Genomic DNA, 13435 nt, shown 5'->3' on the forward strand with positions numbered 1-13435 from the left:
CCCAGTTCTGTGTGATTGTTCCCATGATGGGATCAGATGACTGTGTTCTGAGTGGCCAATCTGCCCAAGGGGAGTTTCCCTAGGGGTGTGGCCTGCTTCCAGGATATCCAGGGACAACCTGGGAAGAGAGACATTCCTTTTGTGGATCAAGACCCTGGTGTGCTGACTACAACCTTCCGTGAGTGAGCAGCCCACCGCTCGGCCTGGAGATCTTGGATTCGTCTTTTGTTGGAGTCCACAACCAGTGTACTGCCTGCCAGCCTTGAATTTCTCAGCCCCCTGTGGCTGCGGAAGCTAAGGTTGCCTCCAGCCCAACGTTTCCTCCAGGACTTGCCAGCTTCTATACATTTGTGACCATTTTCCTAAGATAAGTTTCTCTTTCTCTCTCTCTCTATATATAAGCTTTGCTGGGTTTTGTTTCTCTAGAGAACCCAGTCTAACACAGATGGTAACAGAGAAAAGTGTGTGTAGGAACTAGAAAAGAGTGGTGAAGAGAGAAAAAATGTCAGGAAAGATGAGAATGAGACTGGTTAAGGTTACTAATGAACTACCAGAGCAAAAAGGTGGTTTGCACAAAGTACGATTCCCCTTAGACTAAAGAAAGAGAGGATGTTGTAGGGAGGCACAAATCTAGGAAATGCTCCTGCTACCTACTGGGGAATACTGTCAGTCAAGCACAGCCAAATTTCTGTCTGGAAGAATGGTGATGTGGGTGGAACCGGCTACAGAAAAGACATGAATAGGTGACAGTTTTCAGTCAGCCATCTGCACATTGTGTTCCTCCTGAATGCATCAGTTCTTCAGGGAAAATTTAGCCATTCACAAAATCATTTACCAGGAATGTGGAGACTGTCTCTATCCCCACTGTCTGTGAAACACTGCTGATATACTGAGTAAGACTGAAAAGTCCAAGTTAGCTCATGAAAGGCTGACTATTTTTCTTAATACTCTGCTAAAGCCCAATCTATGAAAGTATTTGAAGGTTGCATACAGCAACAGGCAGAAAAAATAAGAGGCCCACACATCAGTGCTCAGGAGGGCTCCCAGCTGAACTGCCAGCTGTGGGGAAACTGCCAGCCAGGGAAAATGCATCATTTAGGACAGAGTGTTCCTCATTTTCACAGGTGGTCTAGATGGGCTCCAAAGCAATTAAAATTGAACCCACTCCAAAGCACTGAATAATTATTTTAGGCCATGGAACAGGATGCTGCGATTTCATTCCCTTTCCTGATGCCTTTTGCACTTGACTTTGGCTATGAATCAAACACACCTAGTCCAAGGCAATATATGTGAAGAATCTTCAATATCTTTTATTGCTGTCTTTTTAAATTATCCTTAGACACAGAACCAGTATTTTTACACTCAACCACATTCCCACCACAAGGATTAAAAAGTGCTTAGGTATAATTTTATTCTACTCTGAATCAAGCCACATACACACACACACACACACACACACACACAAAGGTCTGCATCATGTAAGAAGTCATAACATTCCATGTTTTAATATTAATAACAAGGACATAACTGACCATTTCCTGAGTTAACAGTGCAATGTAAAATTCATTGTATTGCTAATTGGGTATGTTACAGCATAGAAATGTGATCAAAGTGATCATTTACTTTATCATGTCATAAAACACAAGTGCCTATTTTGAAACAGTGATATAGACAATTTAAATGGTAAAGAAATTTTTGATTCATAACAAAGAATCCTGTATGTATTTGTTACATGATTGACTTTCTAGGCAAATATCAGTAGTAGGAGTAGTAAAATAAGTTATGGTACAAAATAAAGCACAAGTTATCTATAGTGAAGGAACATTTGATTGAATTTAAGAAAACAGAAGCCTGGATTCTAGTTAGCCTTTCTGTATATACAAAAATGTTCTCTTAAAAAACCTAAGCAATCACAAATTTAGATAATTCAGCTGCATAAAGGACAATGACAGTTCTTCATTATGCTGTAAAACTATGAATCTCATCTTTGGAAAAGTTTAGATCATGCAGCAACCTGAAAAACAAATAAAACACATGTTCCTTAGAGAAAATATTAAGAAATAAATAAGATTTAAGTTTACTATAACCAGAGTACTTTACTTTTCATTTTTCCGAATTAGTAATTTTTTTAAAGTATCACAATATGATTATACTTCAAAAATTAACAATTATTCCTTGATATCATCAATCATATAGTGTTCAATTTTTCAAGTGTTTCATGAATGCCATAATTTTTTAGTTTTTTTGGAAGATGACTCAATTAAAATCCACTCATTGTAAATGCCTTTTAAGTATTTTCTGATCTATTAAGATATTCCTCCATCTTTCTCTTGCAATTTGTTTGTTGACAAAATCAGACTTTCACCTGTAGCACATTCCCTAGCCCTCATTTTGTTCTATCCTGTGCTGTATTTTAATAATCTGTTCCTATATTCTTCTATTTTTCATAATTAATAGTTGAATCTATGGGCTTGATCAGATACAGGTTCAATTCTTTGTGGCAAGACCACCTCATATGTAGTGTTCTTCCATCATGAGGAACATCCTATCTGGTTGCTTCTCTTTGGATGGGAGTGCTGGTGACATAGCAGCTAAGGATCTGACTGCTAACCAGAACACTGGAGGTTCAAACCTACCAGCAACTCCTCAGAAAGAAGATTGGGCAATCTACTTCTGTAGAGAAACCGCCTAGGAAACTCAAGGAGGGGTCACTATGAGTTGAATCTCTTGGATGTTAGCAACCATTGATGATATATGTAGACATTTATTAGTTCATTAGGGACTGATATTGGTAGTATTTTATTTATGGCATTCTAAGTCATATTTCAGTCCAGTATGTGCATTGGTTAGTACCACTAGCCAGTGAAGGCTTTGAAAGCAGAGACGTTTATTTTTCAATCTCTGTAATAAAGTTAATGTGTAGTGGAAAAAGGAAATTTTATTAGCCATGTAATTATAAGCTGTTTGTATTTAACAACAACAACAAAAGGTAGGTTTATAAGTCTGTTATCACATCATACAAACTTGATAAATTTTCACCAAATATGAAGAGTATGTTTCAGATGGTTATACTATAACCTATAGGAACTCTGGTAGCATAGTGGCTAAAGCACTTGACTGCTAACCAGAAGGCTGGCAGTTCAAACCCACCAGCCACTCCTCAGAAGGAAGGTTGGGCAATCCTACTTCCGTAGTGATACTGCCTTGGAAACCCAAGGAGGGGTCACTATGAGTCGGGGCCGACTCGACGGCACATAACACCACCACCACCACCACCCTATGTTAAACCAAAGTCACTGCCATCATATCAATTCTGATTCATAGCAACCTCCACTGGGTTTCCAAGGCTACAAATCTTTACAGAAGAGACTGCCTCACTTTTTTTCTTCACAGCAGCTGGTGGGTTTGAACCACTGACCTTTTGGTTAGCAGTCAAATAAATGCCTTAACCACTGGATCACCAGAGCTCCTTGTAACTATGTAGCAGACAAGAAATTAAGTTTGGAGAGCTCTCAGAGTGGGCATCTCAAAGGAAGAGTCAGTTTTCAGAACAGTGAAAACTGCAGTATAATCAGAGGTCGATGCAACTGTCAAGCATGATATACTACATACAGTAAGACGGAAAAGTTAAGGTAGTTCAAGAAGTATAGTCTTAAACTGAAGGTCACAAAGGCAGATGCTATGAATTGCAAGTGCTGACTTAAATTGAGCTAAAACTTTAGGCAGCATGTTCAAGGGTGTGTAATAACATCAGGCATCTATGCACAATGATTAGGAATACTCCTGAGCAACTGTGGGCAAGCCAGCTAGTATAGCATAGAAAGATTAGCTCTGAGGTAAAACTAAGAAAAGAAATCTGTAGAGATTACAATTTAGAACAAAAAACCTCTTGTTACTGAGTCAATTCCAACTCACAGTGACCCTATATGACATAGTAAACTGCTCCACAGTGTTTCCAAGGCTGTAAATCTTTATGGAAGCAGACTGCCACATCTTTTGGTTAGTACCCAAGTGCTTAACCACTGGGCTTTTATATGGTTTATTAAATAGTATATATCACAAAGCTTTGGAGGAAGAAGAGTTTGAACTTGATGTCCCAAACAAGGTTGTGGTACCACTGTGAACTGATCCATATTGCTAGTCATTAGCAGAGATCTTGGAGAGCTGGCTGTATCTTACTTTTGTGTTCTTGGCTGATATCATGCATGTTCCTGGCCTCTACCCCTTCATGTGCATGAAGATTACTTTCTTAAGCTGTAACAAATTATTAAAGTGCAGGTTCATACAAAAGGAAGAACTGAAAGATGTCCACTGTTTTTTTATGGGAAGATCTTCATTTTATGGTTTCAGCACTGTGTTTCCTACTCACCTGATGCCTTGTTCTGTAAATGGCGTTGGTCCACAAATGCAGATGAGAACTTTGGATTTGTCTGAGCTTCTTTTTAAAAATTCAGAAAGAAGAGCTGGTGAAATGTATCCCCGCTTGCCATTCCATTCAGAAATGGGCTCTGAGAGAACAAATTCAACATCAAATCTACAGGAAAGAAACAGTTAAAAAATGTCTGTGATTTGCATACATTCTCAACATGCTTCAAGTTCACTAAAATACATCCTTTTAAAAATCTTTTTCCTTTAGAGAACAATTTGATATATACGGATTTTCTATGAAAGCACTGGAGTAAAATACAATGAGTTAACGAAACTATACAGATCAAAATTCACATTTACTAAGGATTAGCTTTTTCTATAAATAAGAAATAATTTGGCTTTTTAAAAAATAGAACTTGGAGAACTTCACTATTTATTACTAACCTGCTTGTACAAACCACAATAAAGAGCAACTATGAGGTACATGGGCATTTTTATCCATAGCTCAACCTCTCGAATGCTTTCTAGGCCCTTGTAACAAACAACTACCTGGCTTCTTACTGTTATGATCTCAAAGGCTTCAGCCTCAACATGTTCAAGACTTAGATCTCCCTGCCACATACCTGGCATTATCTCTGTCTTTACTGCCGTAACTCTGACCATTCACCCTTTTCTTTCTGTAATGCTTCTGCCACCCTTCACTGTTTAGTTCTCAGCTTATGTATTCACGGGGAAGCACCGAACCCTCTAGTCTAGGGTCGTTTGTTACATGTTCTGTACAAAACTTTCCCTTTTCCTTTTCTTCACAGTCCTTACCTCAGGTTGCAAATACGTGATCAAGGAAACATTTGTTTATTAATGTCTTCCTTCTCTATTAGACTGTAAACTCCAGGAGAGCACATTTGCTTTGGTTTTCACTGTATCCCTAACGGCCAATACACAGGAGGCACTCAAATATTTATGGAATGAAACATATGAAAGTAAAAAGAAGGTACAGACTTCAAATTAGAAAAAAGAACATCAAACCAAGTCTCAAAATGGAACTTCAGGCCACTTCTTCCTACAGGCTTAGTGATTTGTTAAGTGAACTGATGGGAATGAGCCACAATAAATTAAAAATTCTATGTACCTGTTGAGCTATTTTCTGAAGAGTAACAGGAATTGATTATATATTGAGCTAGAAAAAAGTTGTAATGAACAGTTTTTTTTTTTTGTTTTTTTTTCCCCGATGGTGGGGAACCAAATAGCAGAACAGAAACCAATGTGGCTGGCATAGCTGCCTTCACACCAGGTGATTCAGCTGGGTTAAGGCTACCAAATATTAACGAGCCTGGGAAATCAGCACAGATCAAGTAAGAGTGCCACACCTGGGGGCTAACAGACCAGTCTCAGCTCTGCTCCTAGACCCAACCTCCAAGTCTTACTGTCTATTTGTAAAATGAGCTTGGGGAACTACATAATCTTTTGTAACTCTAGTATCTATGATTTTACATTCAAAAACATCTACAGAATTCTTTTTTATTTCTCACCCTTCATTGTTTCCATTCAGTGTTAGTGGCAATGCTAATCACCCTATTCAAAATAGTATAATTATTCTCTTTCACTAACCTATTCTTTCCTTCCTGGCAGCTAAAATTAAGATAAGTTCTGTGTGCAAAAAGGAAAAAAAGTTTAGTGAATGAATAAAATAATTTATTTATAAAGAAGCCATATTGACTAAAAATAAAAATTAGAAGAACAAAGCTATGTGCTGGTATCCATGAAATAAATATATAAAATAAAAAAAGTATGTGAATTCATGAGTCCATTTTTCTGGGAAGATCCATAACTTGTCATCAGATTATCAACAGCAGCTGGGGAGCTACTGTCTTAAGAAGTGGTTACAAAACTGCCCTCTTAAATCAAAAGATAAATAATAGTCACCTCTGGTTTTATTGCCAATAAACCTTTTGCTAGGATAAAATTGGTAAGATATATAAATTAATACTGAAGTCCCTGTCATCTGTCTTAAGTACCCATTCATAATTTTCCTTTATTGGGATGCTAAAAAAAAAGAAAAAAGAAAAAAGGATAGAAAGGAAGAAAAAAGGCCTACCAAGTGGCACACTTTCTACGGGTATCTACAAAAAGGTGACAAATAATAGAGATCCTTGCATAAATGAGGTCAACTTCTCATGCATTTTATATTCATCCACAAAATGGTCCCTGGGCTATAACTATTAGGCACTCAATGGGAAAAGTGAAAAGGCAGTATGTATACAATCTGGGGATATTATAAAAAGGCTGCCATCCTGTTTATCTACTCAAGAATTCTTTAACAAAGAACTTTTTATACCACATCCAAAGATAGATGGTTACTGCAGAATCTTCTCTTCTTGAATTTCTGAATGAGGGCCAACTTACTGCTTAAAACAATTACAGTATGATTAGCTGGACATCTGAATTTACTCAAAGGTGCCTTGAAAGAAAGGTCTGGCAATCTACTTCCAGAAAATCAGCTGCCGAAAACCTTGTGAAGCACACAGTTCTGCTCTGACACGTGGAGTTTCTATGAGTTGGAATCAACTCAACAGCAACCGGTTTCTAAGGGGCACATTAGTCAATATTCTGAAATTCCTCTCAAAGTACTTAGAAAGGACTAAGGCTGGAAAAGGCTACATGCAAATAAATATAAGTAATTCATAAGGTGCAAAGCAACATAGGGGAAAAAAAAGCAAGTGAGACAGCAGACCTGCTTCTGATGAATGTTCATGTGCTCTGAAAGGTCAATGGAAGTAAGTAAACTCATCCAAAAATATGTATTTTAAAATAGATTGATAGTAACTTGAGATGAAAATCTAGAAACAGAAATGTACGTAGTGTAAATCACACCCAAACCTGAGATCATCCAATACTTTATCTCTCTTCCTGTACTCGATCAGGTTCCAAACATTACCTCCTTCCTATTTCTCACATAGATCCTTCTCATTTTTACTGACACAACTCCAGATCAGGTCTTTATGTTTCTTGTCTAAAACAATGCCACAATACTCTTAGCCCTAATCCATGCTACACAGTGCTGCCAGATTAGTTTTCCTAAAATCCCAAATGCAGTCATACAACTTCTTTGCTAAAAAAAGCTTCAGTGCTGCCTCACTGCCCACACAATAGTATTTCAGAGTCTTCAGGCCTCAGCTTTGCCTGTCATTTCTGGCTAAAGAGAAATATTTAAATAAATAAATAGCTCACTGCCGTCGAGTCAGATCTGACTCACAGAGACCCCTCCTTGGGTTTCTGAGGCAGTATTACTACGGAAGTAGATTGCTCAATCTTCCTTTCAAGAAAGAGAAATATTACAGCTATAGAAAAATGTTATTTGCTCATAGAAAAAATAGCTCAAAAGATAAACTACTAGGGGCTAAGATTGGCTAAAACACATACTATGCAACCATTTCTCAGAAAAATTAAGTCTTCTAGATGTTAAGGACTACTCCAAGAAAAAAAGGTTAATCTACCAAATAAGTTCAGGATATACTAGGTCAAAACAAATTAAACAGGTCTCTTCAGTACTTCTCCAGGTCTTTAATATGTTAGACTCACAGTGAATCTTTAACAAGGTAATATGGTACATACTTTTCCTATTATTTAATCAGAGCCTTTAGTGGGGGAACATATGAACATCTCCAGGAACATATTCCCCAAAACACACAATTTGAAGAATATTTCCTGGGAGGAACAGAGTGATATGAGGGTTCAGATTAGGAGTCTGTATATCAATATGCATCATGGGCTAGATAAATAGAAATGGGGTCAGGCATGGTGTTCAATTCACTTATGTTTCTGGAATCATCAGCATTTGCTATCTTAACTTAGATTAATAAATTGCTTATCTCAGTTCTGACACCAGAGTACAGAAATACAGTCAGGCATTCTGTACAGAGTCTGTGAGTACTGAAGGGAGACTGTTGCAGAGGATTGCTAGGCCTTCCTATTTTAACTTAATCTATAATATTTATTTAATATATGAGTTGCATTCAAGGTTTTTTATCTCCTTATTTTAGCCCATCCTGATTCTTTGACTGTACAAGAGAATTAGAAGTGACCACCAATAAAATTCCTTCTAAAACTGATATAATGTTCAATGGCTTTATTTTTACAAAGTTATTTCACGTTGTTCTCCTCCATGCATTACATTTACTTCAACAAAACTGGACTCTGGAGGGCTTCTGGCAAGATAGAGGGAAAAGTAGACAAGCAACATGGACCTTCTACAACAAAGAAAAAAGAAACCAATTGAAACAGATAGAGAAGATAATCCTAGAATCCTAAACTTTGAAGGAAAGGTAATGAAGTGGATTAAATACTGACCAGTAGAAGAAACAGAATGAAAACAGTGAATAAGGAGACAAACAGAGCTGTGGATCTCTTGAATGGCCTGGCAGTGTGGCCATTTTGAATATTTGCAAGTGGCATTCTGATTCAGGCAGAAACCTGATAATTGGCTCCATCTGCCGAGGACTGGTAACTGCGCTAACAACTCATGAACAGAAAGCAACCATGCCTACATGACCTAATCACATCTGTACCTACTGCAGCCCCACCCAATGGGTGAGGGCCCGCACCTGCTTCTGCACCAACTGTTCAATGATAGATGGCAGCCAATACCAGCTCAACCCACCCTCAACTGCTCTACAGGTACAGCTAACAGCAATCTGTGTGCATATTCTCACCCTCTATCACATCAACCAGGAGAAAGGTGAATGCCTAAGTGTTGCCAAACAGCAAAACCTACATTCTTTTCCAGTGCACATGGAACACTCTACAAGAGACAATATGTTAGGCCACAAAGCAAGTCTCAATAACTTTATAAACTTTATCAAAATACTGCAAAGCATATTCCCAGATCAAAACACTATAAAATTAGAAATCAACAATAGGAAAAGCAAGGAAAAAAAATAGCAAACACATGGAAACTGAATTAACACCCTCCTTAAAAACTAGTAGGTAACAGAAAAAATAAAAAAGGAAATTAATAAATTCCTTGAATCAAATGAGAACGAAATCACAACATACCAAAATCTTTGGGACACAGCAGGAGTATTCAGAGGGCAATTTATAGTAATAAAAGCACACATCATGCCAGTAAAATTTTGCTGAGTGTAATTTAAAAATGGTTCTGGTAGTATATCAAACAGGGAACTGTAAGAAATTCAGGCACATTCAGAAGACAACATGAAATGAGGGATATCACCACTGGTATCAGATAGGTCTTGGCTGAAAGTGGAGAATAGAAGAACGATGTTTACCAGTGTTTTGACTATGCAAAAGCATTGAACCGTATGGATCATAATGAATTATGGGTAACACTATGAAGAATGCAAATTCCTGAACATTTAATTGTGCTCGTCAGGAACCTGTACATAGACCAAGAGGTAGTTGTTCAAACAGAACAAGGGGATACTGCATGGTTAAAAATCAGGAAAGGTGTGTATCAGGGTTTTGCATCCATTTGCCACACTCATTCAATCCGTATGCTGAGCAAATAATCCAAGAAGCTGTACTTTAAGAACAATATGGCATCAGGATTGGAGGAAGATTCATTAACAACCTTCTATGAGCCAATGATACAACCTTGCTCACTGAAGCGAGAAAGACTTGAAGCACTTACTGACGAAGATCAAAGACCACAGCCTTCAGCATGGATTACAACTCAATGTAAAGCAAACAAAAGTCTGCACAATTGGACCAATATGCTACATCATGATAAATGGAGAAAAGACTGAAGTTATCAAAGATTTCATTGTACTTGGATCCATAATCAACATTCACAGAAGCAGCAGTCAAGAAATCAAATGATGAATTGGGCAAATGTGTTGCAAAGGACCTCTTTACATTGTTAAAAAGCAAAGATGTCACTTTGAGGAATAACATATGCCTCACTCAAGCCATGATATCTTCAATCACCTCATATACATGTGAAAGCTGGACAATGAATAACAAAGACTGAAGAAGAATTGATGCCTTTGAATTATGGTGCTGTTGAAGAATACTGAATATATCTTGGACTTCCAGAAGAATGAACAAATCTGTCTTGGAAGAAGTATAGGCAGAATGCTCCTTAACAGTGAGGATGGTGAGACTTCGTTTCACGCACTTTGGACATTTTATCAGGAGGGACCAGTCCCTGGAGAAGGATATCATGCTTGGTCAACAGATCAGCAAAAAAAAAGGTACAGTGGCTACTACAATGGACTCAAACATAGCAACAACTGTGAGGATGGCACAGGACCTGGCAGTGTTTCATTTTGTTGCACATAAGGTCGTTTTAAGTTGGAATCAACTAGATAGCATCTAACAACAATCCAGTAGATACCAGTTGCCCCCTCTTTCCTAGTTGTGATAATCAAAAATGTTTCTAGACATTGCCAAATGTCCTTTGAGGGCGACATTACTCCTGGTTGAGAATTATTGGCTTAGAGAAGTCAGCATGTAGAATATTCACAAAAAGCACAAAATGGTAGTTATGTGTGACTGTATTATCTGAAAAATACAAACAAAAATGTTACGTGTTTGCTTACAAAAACAGACTACACTAACTCTTTACTTATGGACATGGTTAGGTTCCAAAGTCCAGGTTATTATGCAAAAGTGATGTCATGCGAGGAGGAGGAGGAAATGGAGGCAGCCCTGGGGCCTGGACCCTCAGAACTGTTGTGTCACCAACACCGCTGTGCTCTGGACTCCAAGAACTTGCCTTCAGGGCTGGCACTCGAGTGGACCTGGGGCCTAGGGCTAGTCTAGCGGTACTGCTGGAGGCTATAGGGCTTGGGCAACCATCAAGGCCAGGGATCATGATGGTGGTAGGGGTTGCTGCTGCCCCAGCTGCCTGCTGCTGCCCTGAAGGATGGGGAGGACCTCACAGAAATGTACGAAGGGCTGCTGGTTTTGGAGGGTTTGGAATCTGATACCAAGGACTTAAAGACAAAAAAGCTGCTTGGAAGAGGAGCTCAGCCGTCCAGGCCACAGAGGAGGAGGCAGCAGCTGGTTCTTTGCAGCCCCCAGGCCCTGAATTATCCCCAGTACCCTTCTCACTGTAGGAGTTGATCCCTTCAGGGCAACCTCGCTGCCTCAACCTCCTCCTGGGCCTCTCAGACCACTCGTGAGCCCTTCTCATAAGGGATCCCTCAAAATCCACCTCAACTGCCTCCTTCATATGAAGAGCTGCAATAGTGGCTCCCATGGTAGGGATGGGACCAGTAGGAGACCTACTGGAGAACTGGATGCAGGGAGAAAAACCAGGTTAATGCACAAGATAGATACTAGACTTTTTAACTATTGCTGTAAATGTGAAATGTTGGATAACAAGATAGTTGATAAGTGAGGAGTAGGTATATAATGTTCATGGTTGTACTTTGCACGGTAGGATTATGGGTGATTTTCTTCCTTTTTTGATACAAGTATGTGTTAACTTTAGGGGGGAAAAATCAACACTGTTTGTACAAAACAATGTGCCATGAGGTTACTAAAATAAGATTACTGCCTCCAAAAATAATGGCTTTCTAAAAGAAGAAAAATACTTCCATATTTATATATGGGAGCTCTGGTAGCATAGTGGCTAAGGCACTTGACTGCTAACCAGAAGGCTGGCAGTTCAAACCCACCAGCCACTCCCCGGAAGGAAGATGGGGCAATCTACTTCCGTAGTGATACTGCCTTGGAAACCCAAGGAGGGGTTGCTATGGGTTGGGTCTGACTCAATGGCATATAACAACAACAACAACAACAATATTTATACATTACAAAACATTGTCCAGAAGATCACCTCATTATCCAAGTGTCCCACACCTCAAAATTAGTTCTGCAAAAGCAGACAAACTTACAGAGCTCGTGCATTCTACTGAGGGTGGAAGAGGGATAGGCCAGTGTGTAAGAATGAGTCAAGTGAGCCTCAAGAACACTGCTCACGTATTTAAGGGAAAAATAAGTGAAATTTAATTTGGACTTCACTTTTACATAGCAATTACTCAGATATACTACTGCACATATTTTCCTTCTGTTTTTCTTATTTGTTTTTAAAAAATAAATGTGTAGATTTTGCTAGATTTGGAATATTACGAATTAAATTCCAACCACTAGAGCTAACAATCAAGTATAACAGCACACTCTGATAAATTTAGGTAAACTTCCTTTTTTTCCTGTTCAAATTTTATTATATATTTAATAATATGAAAAGTGACTGAAATAGAGAATATTCTAAAAAAGTACTGCTTGAGTACTTACTTGTTTATAGTTCTGTTGAGCTCAGCAATGAGGGAAAATGAAGAGCTACATTCCCTGGCCTGCATGAGAAAATAAGCCCACACAGTATCTTATTTACTGTTGTACCCCATATGTGAGCCCACAGTAGATACTCACAAATATGAATGGATATCTGCTATGTCAATTACTGCACCAGGCACCTATATATGTTATCTCATTGATCCCATACCCAGACAATCCTATGAAGTAGATATGGATATAAGGCTCAGTGAGATAAATAACTTGCCCAAGGTCACAAGACTAATAAGTTTCCATTATATCGTAATGTTTCTAGAAATTTCATTTGCTGATGACGTTATCCAGATAAACTCTGAGAAAAAGCACAGCACAGTTGCCAAAACTGAAAATATTAGATCATACATTACTATATAGCCTCAGTATCTGTCATATCTTTCCTTGTTCCACAAAGGATTTAGAAGGTTGAGATCTAATCATACAAAAAGTAGGGTATTTCACAGTTTTTAACTATACAATCTAAGAGATTTTCTTTTTTAAATCCACAATCCACCAATAATGGAACCAAGAAAATGTGTTTAGGTGACACATTTTGTCATCAAGAAATTGTATTACTTTTGGAAGTGACAATGAGGAGTGACAAAGTAGGAAGGGGCGATTTAAAATATAAAATAGCCTCAACCACTAACTAAAATACAGATATGCCTAAGTAAAATACCTTCTTTTTTTTTTTTTTTAATTAGGATTTGGGTGAAGATTTACAGAGTAAATTCACTTTTCATACAGCAGTTCACATATACTTTGTCTCATGTCA

The 13435-nt window shown here is 38.2% G+C and overlaps 1 protein-coding gene across 1 annotated transcript in view; it reads right to left on the minus strand.

Moving 5' to 3' along the window:
* Positions 1 to 1959: 1959 nt before the first annotated feature.
* The window catches only part of LOC103206096 (cytochrome b5 reductase 4), a 138547-nt gene continuing 127071 nt past the window's right edge, over positions 1960 to 13435 (minus strand). The window contains exons 16-17 of the mRNA XM_007951535.1: positions 4370 to 4534; positions 1960 to 2014 (exon numbers count right to left, since the gene is read on the minus strand). Of these exons, the coding sequence (XP_007949726.1) occupies positions 1960 to 2014; positions 4370 to 4534 (220 nt within the window). The remainder of the gene's footprint in view (positions 2015 to 4369; positions 4535 to 13435) is intronic.

The sequence above is a fragment of the Orycteropus afer genome, unplaced genomic scaffold (assembly GCF_000298275.1).
Source record: "Orycteropus afer afer isolate SDZICR_OR568_19922 unplaced genomic scaffold, OryAfe1.0 scaffold00011, whole genome shotgun sequence".
Taxonomy (NCBI): Eukaryota; Metazoa; Chordata; class Mammalia; order Tubulidentata; family Orycteropodidae; genus Orycteropus; species Orycteropus afer.